Consider the following 14,617-nt stretch of genomic DNA (forward strand, 5'->3'; position numbering starts at 1 on the left):
GTGCTAGCCCCGCCATTTGGTGCACGAGCAGCAGTGCAGGTAAGGCGCAAAGGTGTTTAACTATTCCGTGCCAATGACATACTGGGCTAACCCAGCAGGAAATAGGCACAAAACGGCCAAAGACACGTTGCCACAGGCTACGGTCAGCAGTGAACAAAAGGCCTGATCTGCAGTTTGGTGGCCTAGGAGGAATGAGTTGGTGGTCTCAGCTGAGTTTCTAGAAATCAGGAACAATGCAAACATTTTGGTGGTTGGCACCCTTGCTAGTTTCAGCAGAGGCCAGGGATTGATTGGGCCAAGGAGACCGAGCTCTGATTGGAAGTGCTTCCTCTAGGTCAGAGGTTCTCAAACTGGCAGGTGAGCCCCTCTCGGGGTAGGGGGTACATCACTGGGGGGGATGAGATGCTTGGGGCAGGGGGAGGGAGGGGGGGGAGAGACATGACAGACACCTTACTGCACACATTTTACCCACAGCCGTGAATAACTAGCAATGCTGATTTCTCCAGCCAATCAGGTCCTCAGAGGACGCGGTGCGCATAGAACAGTGTATGTACTTGTGTGGCACGAGAGGGCGGGGCGCACACAAATACAGACACAACCGGGGGGGAGGGGGGCACCATGATCAAACAAGTTTGAGAGCCACTACTCTATGTCGTGAGAGGGGTGCAAGCAAGGAAGATTAACTTTGAAGGGTTTCCTATCAGTATGGCATCTTTTTCACAAGTAAATTCACTCAGGGGAGTAGAAGGGGGAAAATACGGAGGAGTAGCACACATGCCCACTTCCAGGCTATCAACAGAGGCCTGTAAACCAAAGGGTGTACACAATGATGTTGTTTATTTAAACATTTACTCCAAGAAATATAAAAAAAACCCCATGAAAATACAATTACAGCACTAACCCAGGAACCTTTCATCTCGTCTAAACCAAAAACTGCTCCAAGATCCTTTTTCTCCGACTCTCTTTCACTCTCCCAAGGTAAGAGCACGAAGAAGGCAGCTGGGGGAGAAGTTAATGAGGAACGTGAATAATGTTTAATTTCTAACTACCACAGGCAGGACTCTGTCTGCCTAGGGAGGTTCAGCCCCTTTTGGTTTGAATAATTTTTGGGCGAAGGTTACTTTAATTTTTTTTTAAAATAGCTGAAACAGCTTAATCCTACGTCAGACGGAGAGTCGGCACCTGGCCTCTGGCATGCAAACTCCCAACCCCAGAAAGGGTCCGTAAGAGCTGAGATTTCCAGTGCTGCAGACCAATATCTTGGGAACTGGTCACGGGCAAGTCAAACCTCTGTCCGCTCATGTCCTGCATCTGTTAGTGGGCTAGTAAGCGAGCCAAGGACATAGTCTGAAAGGAGATTTTTGTTCGGGAGTTTGGCATTACACCGAGAAGAGACACACAGGCTGCAACTGTAGCTCGGTGAAAAGGTTTTGGTGATGTGGGTGAAAAGGCTCAGGTGAGTTTGATTGTAGCAGAACCTCTGGCCTGGATTTCAATTCTCAGGACAAATCTCTCTTACTTTCAGGCTGACTAATTTAGGGTGTTCCATTTAAGACACTTGGGGGCCCATTGTCAGAAGCACTGAGTGCCTATGACAACAATTGATTTCAAATGGGAGCTCTGGGTGCCTAGTGCATCTGGGGAGAAAAAACAAAACAAAAGAAATTCCAGGTGACTAAATTAGCCTCCCATAAACACAGGCACTGAAAATTAGTCAGATATTTTGGAAAAATTGCAGCCGCACTGCTTGAAGGTGGTTTATAACAACTGTACATGTAGGCACCTGGCTGAACAGGAGTTCAGTTCAGTTTCGTTAAACACTCAATGCTGCTCCATGCAGAATTAACCAGGTGCAGACACTGCAGCTGGCTACTGCTGTGGTCTGACATCGCAAGGGAAATCCCACTTTTCTGGAAATCCACCTGATCCAAAGTCTATGGAATCACAGAAGTCAATAGAAAAAACGCCTATTAAATTTATCGGGCTTTCAAATGGGCCCTAGATACCTGGCTGGAGGAGGGGGGGAAGACAGTTAAGATTGAGGCCACTGGATTTACTCAATACTGTAAATGGGAAAGGCTAACGTTATTAAACTAGCAAAGCAAAGACTCAATTGAAGAACTTCTCCACCCAGCTGCTTTCTACGTTCAAGGAATTTTTCACTTTAAACACAATAAACAAAGTTTTTTGCAGAACTGCAGTGTACCAGGATGCTAGCAAACGTTGCCTCTAGAGATCAGTGCAGCTTGCTAGGGTAACGAGAAAGGAAAAGCCATGCTCACATTTGTGTGGAGACAGAGCAGAGCACTCTGTTAAAAGGCACCTTTGTTTCTCCAGGACAGTGCAGAGTATTGGAATGGAAGAAACTTTTGGTGGGTATCTGATCGTAATCGAAAAATAATAAACCTCCAGACCGTCCAGGGCTGGGAGCTCTTTGCATCTCTCCGCCAGCAAAACCAATTTGGTTCAGCAGAGTCTGGCCCAGCACCTGCTCCAACACCCAGTTTGGAGGAACTGGATGTGACTGTATAGACAGGGTTCACGGGTCAGCAGGAGGCAGTAATTTCCAAGGGGAGGAAGACAAAGGATCCCCTAATGAATGCCTGCAGAGAGCTGGTAAAAAAAACTGCAAGTTTTTAGGGAAAAAGACGTTTATTGAAATTTCAGCGTTGAGGGGTTGTTTTCTGACTAATTCTAACCCCCCTACTGTCGGAGGCCCTGATCCTCCAAAGACTTACATACACGCTCAGCTATGCGCTCAGAGCACCCCACTGACTGCAGTGGGCCTCCTTATGTATAGTACATATTAAGCAGGCAAATAAGACTTACTTGATCAAGGTTCATGTCTCACCGACCAAAGGGAGAGGCCTGGGCTGCAAAGTTCTGATCTAACCCTCCCATCCCCAACAAATTCAGCGGTGTTTGAATCCTGGGTTTTTATTTAGGCCCCATCTCTGAAGACTTCAGACTCTCAAAGAAAACATCAGCGAGGCAAATTGCTATGAAAACCTCACACAAAACACAATTACCCTTGGAATCAACCTCACTTCGAATCAACTTCATTTACAATCAGCACTCAGGAGCACCACTCGTGACAGCCTTTTCATAAGTGACCACAGGTTTTGATGCCTGACTTGACATACCTAGGGCTTCATTTTTCAGCGTGGGTGAGCACCTGCCGATCCTGTTTTCAACTGGAGCTGTGAGTGCTCTGCTGAAAAATGAGCCCCAAGGTGTGTCAGATTTTGGGGTACCCATCTACCAAGGCACCAGGTGCTATTTGAATGCGTTGACCTAGATTTTGTCTTGATGGAGGTTTTTAATCAGAATGGAAACAATTTAAATCGCACAAAAAGGTCAACGCTTATGAAACAGCCATGAAATAGGTGGCAGCCAGAGTCCCGCAGCTTAATCTACCAAGGGGTTACACAGCTGGATACCCGCTCCTTGGGGCTTATGTCAGACGCTCCTCACACAGAACAGAGACCAGCACATTAAAACTAGAGAGATGAAAACGTAAATTTGATTCTGGAGAGAGATCTCAGCAGTTGACTGCCTCAGTTCACCAAAGAGATGGCCCCATAGACACTCAGGGTAGATTTTCAAAGGCACACAGGGCTATTAGGGGTTTAACTTCCATTGAAAGGCAATGGGAATTGGGTGCTTACGGCCATTTGTGCCTCTCCAAATCTTCCCCCAAGCTCTTAGTGGCAACTGGGACTCTCCTCAATTCAATGCAACAAGCGCCATGTGGCCCTTCTTATGCGTCAGCAGCTGTTCCACTGCTCACCAAAGTACGTGGGGTTTATATGCCAAAAGGTCCTGCCATTTTCATCGGAATAGGAACTCGTGAGCCAGGAGTAAATGTCAAACGTTTAAAAGAACTGAACACTTTGGAAATGATACAGTAACAGGTAGTTAAAACTGTGAATCGCTTATAAAATTGAACCTCGGAAAGGCTAACAAAAAGCTTCGGTCAGGTCTCAATGCCGGTCTGCAATCTCTTTCGGTCCCAGTGCACATTGGAAATGACAGCTGCCATGGCAGGGGGGCGCGGGGCCCTGGCCTTATCAGAGGGTGCGGGGGTTATATTCAGGCAGCTTCTTTAGTTTTTCTTTCTCCACTTCGCTTTCGTCCCTGGCTATCACCAAAGAATGGGCGTAGCCCATCGCCACCTGGGTAGACAGAACAAAGCATTTGCCACCCTAAAGGTAATACTGGATTTCCATTGCTAACGAACTGCCATGTTGGGAGGTCTAGTGGGTACAGCACTGGCCTGCGATTCAGGAGACTGGGTTCTAGTCCCGGCTCTGCTGTGTGACAGTGCCTCAGTTTCCCCAGGTATAAAATGGAGGTAGTGATAATGATCAGACTGTAAGGCACACGGAGTTCTACTGATGACAATTGCTATGTAAGAGCCAGGGAAACCACAAGTCTTTTTATGATCAGTGGCTTCTTATAACTCACCTCTGGAGGAACAATGTGCAAGGACTAGCAAAGCGCACAACTGCTAGATTCCAAAGCCTGAAGGGACCATTGTGATCATTTATTTTGGGGAAGGTGGTCAGACTAGTTCCTAGGGAATATCTTTTAGAACAGCATCCAGTCTTGATTTAAACTACACCCCATCCCTACGTTCCTCTAACTCCTTGTGAGAGGTTTGCTGACACACCACATTCATTGCATCTATCATGGGCGCCATGGTGACACGAATGATGGACACCATCTCCCTGCTTGGGTATCCGCATAAGGGATGGAGTAGGGAGTCTGGTCAATTTCTGTGCGGATTTAAAATGAATGGATTAATGAACATTAACAAGCGTCTACTCTACACCTACGGGGATTTTACTCCATTTTACAGCCCTCCTCCCCACTTGTGCATACACATGGCACATACCCAACCCAGAAACAATCTGTTTGAGCCAGGTTTCTACTTGTGCAGTCCTCTCTGAGAGCAGCAATACACAGACGCCTACACACCGTCTATACACAGACGCCTTTCCATTACCTATGGAAAACAGACTCCCCTGCACTTCTCTCCACCTCCAGTTGCTGGTGTATTTTGCATAGGACAATCCCGTTACCCAATATCTTGAGGTTAAACAGGGATCTCACTGCCATGCTTCGAAGCATCAAAGCAGAGTATTATGAGGAACGGGATTATGAATAGGGCGCTGATTTTCAGAAGCATGAGATGTGAAATGAGCCTCTCAGGCTGCAATCCAGTCTGCTATGCTAACGGCTCATGTTTTTATTTGCTGGGTCTGCTCTCACCTGCTCTGGATAAATTCCATCTAGGGTTTTCACCTCTTGGGCTGCAGTAGAGGACTTGGGTTTATGGTCTCCATAGCCCTGTGAAGAGAAATGCAGAAGGGGACTTGTAAGATCAGAGGGTAAACCACAATCTAACCATTGTCCAAGAGGCTGGATTGTGTTATTTGGCCCATTCCCTTGGTTTGCACTGGCTTCTGGAGTAGCCCCATGGAATAACCAAAGGTACGGAGGTCAGCAGTTCTCCTAGGCAGGTTTAACTGCCTGCAAGGGCAGCAGACACACAGGAAGAACTAGCAATTACAAAAAAAATTTCCTGAAGACCAAGAGGAAAAAGGCTCTGGCTTCTAGTTTGTATTTTATAAAATCCTTGGGTTTTTTGTTGGTCCTACAAAAATGGTTTCTGCAGAGGAAAACAAAATGTTATCCCCAAAGCCAGACTGCCAGCATGTGTGTGGGGTATTGATGCTGGGGCATGAGGAAAGGACACCTCACCAACAACTCAGAATTATGTTATTTTCAGCTTCATTTGGAAAAGGGGTAGGCAGGCCAAAGAAACTTCGTTTTCCAAACTTCTAGGAGTAGCAGTCAAATGTGATGAGCAATGGGACTTTGATAAGGCAGCTAATCGATAGGTCAAGGGGAAAAAAAAAAAAAAAAAAAAGGATCAGAACATCTAAATCAGTATGAAACAAAAAAGCCAATATGGTGGCTAAATCTTGAAACCACTGAAAATTCAAAACACTGCAATGCACACACAGAGAAATCCAGAGCAACAAGCAGTCTAGCTCTACCCCAGTCACTTGGGACACTGCGAATTCGAACCAAGAAGGCAGATATAAAGTCACCATACAAAAGTATAGCACAGGGGTGGCCAAATTTACTGGCCCCCCGAGCCACATACAACACTCTTCAGAAGTTTGAGAGCAGGGGCACACCTGCCGGGAGCTGGGGGTTGGGCATTCAACCCTGCTGCTGCTGAAGCCCCGAGCCCTGGCAGGTGCGCCCCACAGGGCTGAAGCCTCAAGACCCCCCTCCCCACTGGGCAGAAGCCCCTTCTGCACCACCCTGCTGCAAGGCAGAGGTCCTGAGCTTCCCCGCTCCCAGTCTGGTAGGTGAAAATGGGGGCGCTCCGCGAGCCGCACTTTAATGGTAAAAGAGCCGCATGTGGCTCGCAAGCTGCAATTCGGCCACCCCAGCATAGAGGAAGTAGTCAAACTATGATTTCCCTGGGAAAATGGTGCATATTAGATAGTTATGTCACACTACCCCAGCCCTCAAATAGCTCTTAAGGAATGAGACAGAAGGGCTGCTACATGGGCTCAAACAAGTGGTGAGATAAAACATTCAATAATTAGACACAAGAAGTGCATTAGGGTGAAGCCAATTGCCTTCTAGAGGTTGTTAGGCACAAGGCAACGCTGAGTGTTTCCAGCTATTTGGGAAGCCAGTTCTCACTGAGATACAGAACTCACTTGGGTTTATGTGTTAAGTGCACCCACGCATCCCTCTCCTCCCCTTCCCTCCTGCACAAGCTCCCTGCTTCCAGAAAAATTCACTTCGGAATATTTTGGTAATTTTCTCTGGGAGAATACTCGGCATAGTTGTGTGTGTAGGAGTGAGCAGAAAGGTACGTTTCTGTGTAGCACTTCATCTCTGTGTAAATTACCTATTATTGCATCTTCCAGGCTAACTTTTCAACGTGTGCTACAGGAAAATTTTTTTCCCTTTAATAACTAAATTAAGGAGGACAGTGACCATTTAAAAATATAACACCCCACTAATTTAGCGATCACAGGATTACAGCAGTCCACTTGTAATGCTGTTTCTCCCCATCTCTTTGCTTGCAATCTTATCTTCTCTTGTACCAGACCAGCCTGGCTAGGGTTTCTGTGCAAGTCCACAGCTGCCTTCTTACCAGTTCACCGAAGGTCGGAGATGGGCCCCAGCTGATTGTGCTCTCATCTGCAGCCACTATAATACTGCTCTTCCTGAAACAGGTACACAGGCTGTTACTGCTACACGATCTGCCTTCACGCCCGCCCCCCGGCAGCCCCATTTTTTCGTTTCTCATGCCAACTGGCCGCTTGGTACCAGAAGAGAATTTCCCCAAGTATTTTTGGATGCTTTCTTCCTCAGATGCAAACCCTGGTCCAGCTGTTTTCCAAAGTGCTGCAAGGCCTGATCCAGCTGCAACTGGCTTGGGTGGGTGGATCCTTGTGGAGCCCCACTGAAGTCAGAGGTCCGCCTCAAAATGGAGCCCCATAACTATTCATTCCCGAACACAGCGTTTCTCAAACGTGGCCACCAGCGGAGTTTTTGTGTGGCCACGACAGCCTCCCAAGCATTGGCAGAGATTGGGGCAAAGCAGCGCCCGCTCCCTGCACCGCCCAGCTATTGCTCCTGAATAGCGGCTACCAAGGGCAGCGAGAAGCACTGCCTTGGCGTTTGTGCTGGCACTGCCAGTGGGGATCAGCGCCCTGCACCACCCAGCCTCTTCGGAGGCTCTGGGCAGCGCCTCTGGAGATGCATGGGGCCAGTGTGCACAGCGCTGGAGGTGGCTCGTCAGTGGAAGCAGCTATGGCATTCGGTACCAAGAACAGTCCCCTGGGCAGCTACCCTGCTCCCACCCGGCTGGGACATGAGGAATCTGCGACTCTGCAGGTGACAGGTGAGTTCCTGACCCGCCTTCCCTGGGGCAGGCTCTCACTGAAGGGCACGGGAAGCAGGAATAGAGAGCAGGGTTTGTCAGAGCCGCCACCAGCAAGAGTTGGTGGCCTAAATTCGTTGAGAGAAGCCCTGTAACATACTCAAGATAAAAACCTTTAACAGAAAATCAAGGAGAGGTTGAACAAACATTAGGTCTTAAAGAGATTCCCTTCCCATGTCTACTAATACAATGCTCCCACTCAAACAGCAGTCAGAGATCAATGTTCATTTGAATGAACATCCACGTATCAGAAGTTGCTTGCTTTTTAGCGACAGAAGAACATGCAGGGGAATGCCTGGATCGAGAGAGTGGGGAAAGAAATCTTTAAGTCACAGTGTAAAGATTTACTCTCAAAGTCTGTAGGGCCCTTAGAGGTCACGTGCTAGGTTTCTTCATTGCAGCATAGTAAAATTAGTAACAGTATATTTACAGGGGGACTTTTCAAACAGATCCCGATGTTCCCCACTCTGAAGAGCTTGCAGTCACAGAGAGACAAGACAAAGATAGGTGTGGCGTGAGACAAAAGGCCAGATAAGGGAGAGGGTGAAGAGGATAGGAGACCAAGGAGGAAGGATTCCTGGAGAAAGAGGGTTTTAAAGAGGTGAGGAGGAGATAGAATGATTCTATTTCTCACGGACCTCTAATCAAATGCTCATGCTGCTCACAAACCTCCCATTAATATAAGCAGAAGCATCCTCTAAGCAACCTAGAAACACTGAACAGCACCCCCTCTTCCACACACACACAGGAGTGCTACAAACAGTGCTGGAGAATGGATGAGATTTTAAGAATACACTGATTAAAACCTGTTTAATGATCACTTGATTTGAAGATTTGCATGCAGTGTTGGAGCCTTGTTTGTCCCAGGATATTAGAGAGACCAGGTGGGAGAGGTCATATCTTTATGGAGCCAACTTCTGTTGGGAGAGAAGCTCTGTGTAGCTCCAAAGCTGGTCTCTCTCACCAACAGAAGATGGCCCAATAAAAGACATTACTTCACCCACCTGGTCTCTCAAAGATTTGACAGTTTCTCCCCCACGCTCAACTGACTGCAGCAACCATACAGCCCCCCACGAAACCCATCGTCCCAACCCCACAGCAGGAACTGGAAGGTCAGACATCCCATGATGGGTTCTCCACCCTTCCTCATGAATCTAAACAAAGACGTCAGCTCCCTCCCAGCACAGGACAAGGCAACAAGCCTTTTCTAGGAGGAGATAGTTGCACTCAGACATTCGTTTATCGTGGGCCATTTCCCTCCACCCTTGCTTTAACCAGGCCTCAGACCTCCCTTCCTTCTCTACTGCTATTAAGAATACTCACCCTATGTATCCAGCAGGTTTTCCCCTACCACAGGGTCAAAAAGCAAACAAACAAACTCAACACCACTACCTGGATCCACCAAGCAGAGCTGGACCCAAGCCCTGGATAATCGAATCAGATCTCTGTGTCTGTAAATATAACTAGTCAGGAAGAGCCATTTCATGGGGCCAGATTCACTACTCCTACTATCAGCCCCTGCTGTCCTTGGATCTGCCAGCTAACAGCACTACTTCTATGATGTCATTCAGGCAAGCTGTGGGCAACGGTTCCCACCTCCTCATTTCTGGGGACAGGAGCGGTCACTTACCCACAGGCCAAGCTGCGGATTTTCCAGCCACAGAGGTCCTGCACAGCTTTGGGGTACATGGTTGACTCACGGGAGGTGTTTGTGGCTCCCCAGAAAAACAGGCCACCTGCAAAACAGAGCAAACAAACCAACCAACATCAGACTCAGATATTCTCGGACACAGAAATCCATTTGAAATGCACATGCACGGATGCTATAACACATGCTGGTCAATCGCTCCAGGTTTTGTTTTAAAGATACCGGGAAGATTCATAAGTGAGCTCTCCCTGAATGGAGACAAAGGCTGTCTATTGGAGCATGGCTCTCACAAGACAGACTTTGTGCGGAATGATGGCTTTGTGCCAAGGCCCATCTGCAAAGAAAGACAGGGCAACTGACCTGTTTCGCTGACAGCAAAGGAGCAGGTGTAGCCAGCGTAGATCTGAGCTGCCCCACGGCCCGGGAAGTCAAAGAGCTTGACCAGCCGTGGCACCATCTCGTCCTTCTGCTCAGCATGGCCCAGCCGGCCGTAGCCACCAAAGCCCCAGGAGAACACACGCTTCTGGGAGTCTAAAACAAGCTGCAAAGGGACAGATGGTGACATGCAGTTGGGTTTAGACACAGGAAGATGTCTCCCCACCATGCAGCTATTTGCAGAATGGATTATTGGTTCTGCTCTACAGATCTTGGCAGACAACCAAATGCAGCTTATCAGAGGCATAAAGATAACCTATGGCGAATTCTACACTGCAGGGGCTAAAACCACTGAGATGATGCATTTAATACAAGGACATTCCACTATTTTCTCTGCCAACTATTCCATTCTTCCCCTCTTATCTTAATTGTTGTTAAGTCACATGTCTTCCCACTCCTCTCCTGGAGTAATAAAGCCAGAAGCAAAAAGGGCTAGGTGTCTAGACAGCTGGGTAATTCCGTCAATTTCATACTCCAATATTGATTAAACTGGAGAAAGAGCAAACAAGCTGAGGACCCTGACACCTCCCCCAGGATTCCTGCTCAGAGCTTTTGTGCTGCTCTATACAGAGCTACTCAACAATGGGCCATAAAATCCCAGGGCTCTGCCTGGTGCATTTACACAACAATTAGAATTTAGCTGCCACCCAAGATGTGGCCTCCAGTACTAGAGGGGTTAAGTCACATGGCAGCTCCAGTCAGATAAAAAGTCTCAGCAACAATAATTGCAAAAGACATTTATACTTCAGGCATCCTGTGGGTACACATGTATCTTTTCCTCCGTTATTTGCTTAACAAGTCCGTCTGTCTCTCAGCAAGCTATTACAGAGTGGATTTTCAGGTTTGGAGGGGGTTTATTATTTTTAATCTATGATTACGCATTTCAAACCACTAAATGGTAAGGATTCAAACTACTCAAATTGGATTAGGACACCTCCCACGCAAAGTAAAAATCATAATCTGATTACGCCAAGATTGGACTCAAACCCTAAGCAGGGCAGGGAGAAACAGAAGGTTTGTGCAAGTGACAGCCTATATTACAGATTAGCGTCAGCAGATTTAGCACATTTCCCATCCTTCCACTGTTGTGAATTACCGATTCTAAGAAAAGGTGTCTGACTCCAACTATCCCTAGAGAAGTTTCAACATGTACCAAGACAAAGTTGTGATCAAACCTTTGTGCCATGGGCTAAAGCCTTGCAAATAGTCCACAGTCACGGGATTACAGCCTTAAGTCTGGAATGAACATACTTTTAGGGTAGGTCTGCACTTGGGAGCTGGGGATGGGATTCCTAGCTAGCACACCAAATGCAGAGCGTAGCTGCAGCAGGACAAGCAGAAGAATGTGCCAGCAGCCCTGAGCATGTGCCGATCAGAGACCACAGGCACATACTGGAGTACTGTGTCCCGTTTTGGGCCCCACACTACAAGAAGGATGTGGAAAAATTGGAAAGCGTCCAGCGGAGGGGAACAAAAATGATTAGGGGACTGGAACACATGACTTTTGAGGAGAGGCCGAGGGAACTGGGATTGTTTAGTCTGCGGAAGAGAAGAATGAGGGGGGATTTGATAGCTGCTTTCAACTACCTAAAAGGGGGTTCCAAAGAGGATGGATCTAGACTGTTCTCAGTGGGAGCAGATGACAGAACGAGGAGTAATGGTCTCAAGTTGCAGTGGGGGAGGTTTAGGTTGGATATTAGGAAAAACTTTTTCACTAGGAGGGTGGTGAAACACTGGAATGCGTTACCTAGGGAGGTGGTGGAATCTCCTTCCTTAGATATTTTTAATGTCAGGCTTGACCAAGCCCTGGCTGGGATGATTTAGTTGGGGTTGGTCCTGCTTTGAGCAGGGGGTGGGACTAGATGACCTCCTGAGGTCCCTTCCAGCCCTGAGATTCTAGGACTCTATGGTACTCAGGGCAGCCAGCTGCCCTGCCGTTCGCACTGCTGCAACTACCCTATGTTTAACGCCCCAGCGCAATCAATCCCAGCTATCAGGAATAGGCCTCTTCAAGCTTGGAATAACACCCCAGGCCCGAGTGTCGGCATGCCTTAGATAGAGCTCATGGAAAAGAGTGAAGAGAAAGCACCGAAGGCTTTAACGCCTCGGAGGATAAACCTGAGGGAAGGTTTTCAACGAGGTCGAGTGTGACTTCTGGTCAGAGGTGGGACAAACCAAGATTCCGAACTCCTGGAACTCAGAAAATTCTTGGCGCGTGACCAGATCTGTTCAGTGCAGCTCTGTGCCTATTACTGAGAATCCAGCACGAACGAAAGTCATTTTTAGAGACTACGTAACTGCCAGTCACCGGGAGTGATTTAACTACATGTGGAAGGTACAGCGCATTGAGCGGGAACTCATCAAATCAATTTCTGTCAAATCCCAGCAGAATCCCAATGACCGAACACTGAGCAACGCTAGATAGGGAATCGGTTTCTTTGATGAGCACTACTGCGGACAGTGCTTCAGACTGCCAGCTGAAATCCCAGCCTTACCGTGTGGTTAGCACCGCAGGCCACATCTCGCACGACCACGTTAGGGACAGGAAGGATCTGCCCATCTTTTGTCTTTTCGATGAAGATGGCAACGCGACGGGGCACCAGCTCACAGTCGTACTCTATCCTCTGAGCACGGGCGATGAACTTCCCATCGGAATTGTGTCCTGTTGTAGGGCAAAGATAGATGTGAAAAGGAACTGTGCGTGGCTGGTACCCTGGCCCACACCACTCAGAAACTCAGCAGGAACCCTCTTGAAGAGACATCCCATGACCCATGGGATAGGAGCACCACTCTAAGTTACTACACTCATCAGGGTAACGGTTTCTTTGCTAACCTTTGACTCCCTCTGAAAAGGGAGGTATGGAATACTTCTCACTACATACAGCCATTATTACATGTACTGCAGTAGCACCTAGGAGCCCTAGTCATGACCGGGGCCCCCATTGCGCTAGGCACAGTACAAACACAGAACAGAACTCCCAAAAGCGCTTCCCCTCTCATTAAGGTGAAAGGAGGAGGAATTCCTTGCAGCTATTCCTGGAGCTTTTCCCATTTATAAAGGATTTCCACCTGATTTCCCCTACAGGCAATTTAATGTCATTTCCCATTTTGTCAGGAAACTGCACCTCCAGCACGTCATGGTATGTCTACACTGCAATAAAAAACCCATGGCACCAAGTCTCAGAGTCCAGGTCAACTGACTTGGGCTCATGGGGCTAAATCAGGGGTGGGCAAACTTTTTGGCCTGAGGGCCACACCTGGATATGGAAATTGTTTGGCAGGCCATGAATGCACATTAAATTGGGGGTTGGGGTGTGGGAGGGGGTGAGGGCTCCGGCGGGGGCTGCAGGCTCTGGGGTGGGGCTGGATATGAGGGGTTGGAGGTGCAAGAGGGTGCTCTGCGCTGGGATAGAGGGGTTTGGAGGGTGGGAGGGGGATCAGGGCTGGGGTGCGGGAGGAGGTCAGGGATGCAGGCTCCGGGCGGCGCTTTCCTCAAGCAACTCCTGGAAGCAGCGGCTTGTCCCCTCTCCGGCTCCTATGCGGAGGTGCAGCCAGGCAGCTCTGTGCGCTGCCCTGTCCGCAGGTGCCGCCCCCGCAGCTCCCATTGGCCTCAGTTCCCAGCCAATGGGAGCTGCGGGGGCGACGCTTGGGGCAGAGGCAGCATGTGGAGCCCCCTGGCTGCCCCTAGTGTAGGAGCCGGAGAGGGGACATGCTGCTGCTTCCGGGAGCCGCACGGAGCCACGGCACGCACAGAGCGGGGCAAGCGCCCGACCCCGCCCCCTGGCTGGAGCGCCGGAGTGGGGCAAGCCCGGGACCCCACTACCTGGTGGGAGCTCGAGGGCCGGATTAAAACATCTGAAGAGCCGGATGCAGCCCCCAGGCTGTAGTTTGCCCACTCCTGGGCTAAACATTGTAGTGTAGACATTCAGGTTCAGCGTGCAGCCTGAGCTCTGAGACTCTTTCCCCACCCTGCTTGGGGCCTCAGAGCCTGGGATCCAGCCCGAGCATCTACACTGCAATTTTATAGCCCCGGAAGCCAGAGTCAGCTAACCTGGGCCAGCCACCGGTCTTTTCCTGCAGTGCAGACATACTCGCAGACCCTTCAAGCCTGCTCAGGAAATCCTCACCACCCTCCGAGAAGATGCACCCCGTGGCTGCATCAAAGCCTCTACTGCAGGAAAGCATGCGCACTCCCTGCTCTGTAGATCACAGCTACTAGACATTAACCAGACAAAGTACAGCTCATGCATAATTTAACACGCTGCCTGGATGCACAGTGGCATATTGTCAGCGCCACAGAAACGACAGGCTGTACAGTCTAGCAATCCAAATGATGGGGGTTTATAGACACTCCAGGGGAAACGGCTTTCGTTGTGTTGTAACACCGCCGCCTTGCATTTCTCTCTCCCTTTCCATCAGGGGCTCTCCAAAGCACTTTACAAATATTGGCAAATTAAGCCTCACCACCCCCATGTGAGGCAGCGTAGAAGCACTCATTGTATACCTGGGGAAACCGAGGCACAGAAAGGAGAAGCATATTGGCCAATGTCATA

The 14,617-nt window shown here is 48.9% G+C and overlaps 1 protein-coding gene across 3 annotated transcripts in view; it reads right to left on the reverse strand.

The window, feature by feature from the left end:
• Window positions 1-818: 818 nt before the first annotated feature.
• The window catches only part of RCC2 (regulator of chromosome condensation 2), a 38,222-nt gene continuing 24,423 nt past the window's right edge, over window positions 819-14,617 (reverse strand). For 2 of the 3 annotated variants that reach the window (XM_037881034.2, XM_043531652.1), the window contains 6 exons: window positions 12,560-12,726; window positions 9,990-10,170; window positions 9,612-9,717; window positions 7,190-7,262; window positions 5,275-5,352; window positions 819-4,175 (listed from right to left, as the gene is read on the reverse strand). In XM_037881034.2, coding sequence (XP_037736962.1) covers window positions 4,071-4,175; window positions 5,275-5,352; window positions 7,190-7,262; window positions 9,612-9,717; window positions 9,990-10,170; window positions 12,560-12,726 — 710 coding nt within the window. In that variant the 3' untranslated portion in view covers window positions 819-4,070. The remainder of the gene's footprint in view (window positions 4,176-5,274; window positions 5,353-7,189; window positions 7,263-9,611; window positions 9,718-9,989; window positions 10,171-12,559; window positions 12,727-14,617) is intronic. The other variant, XM_043531653.1, reaches the window with a different exon arrangement.

Source organism: Chelonia mydas, chromosome 18, assembly GCF_015237465.2.
Source record: "Chelonia mydas isolate rCheMyd1 chromosome 18, rCheMyd1.pri.v2, whole genome shotgun sequence".
Lineage (NCBI taxonomy): Eukaryota > Metazoa > Chordata > Testudines > Cheloniidae > Chelonia > Chelonia mydas.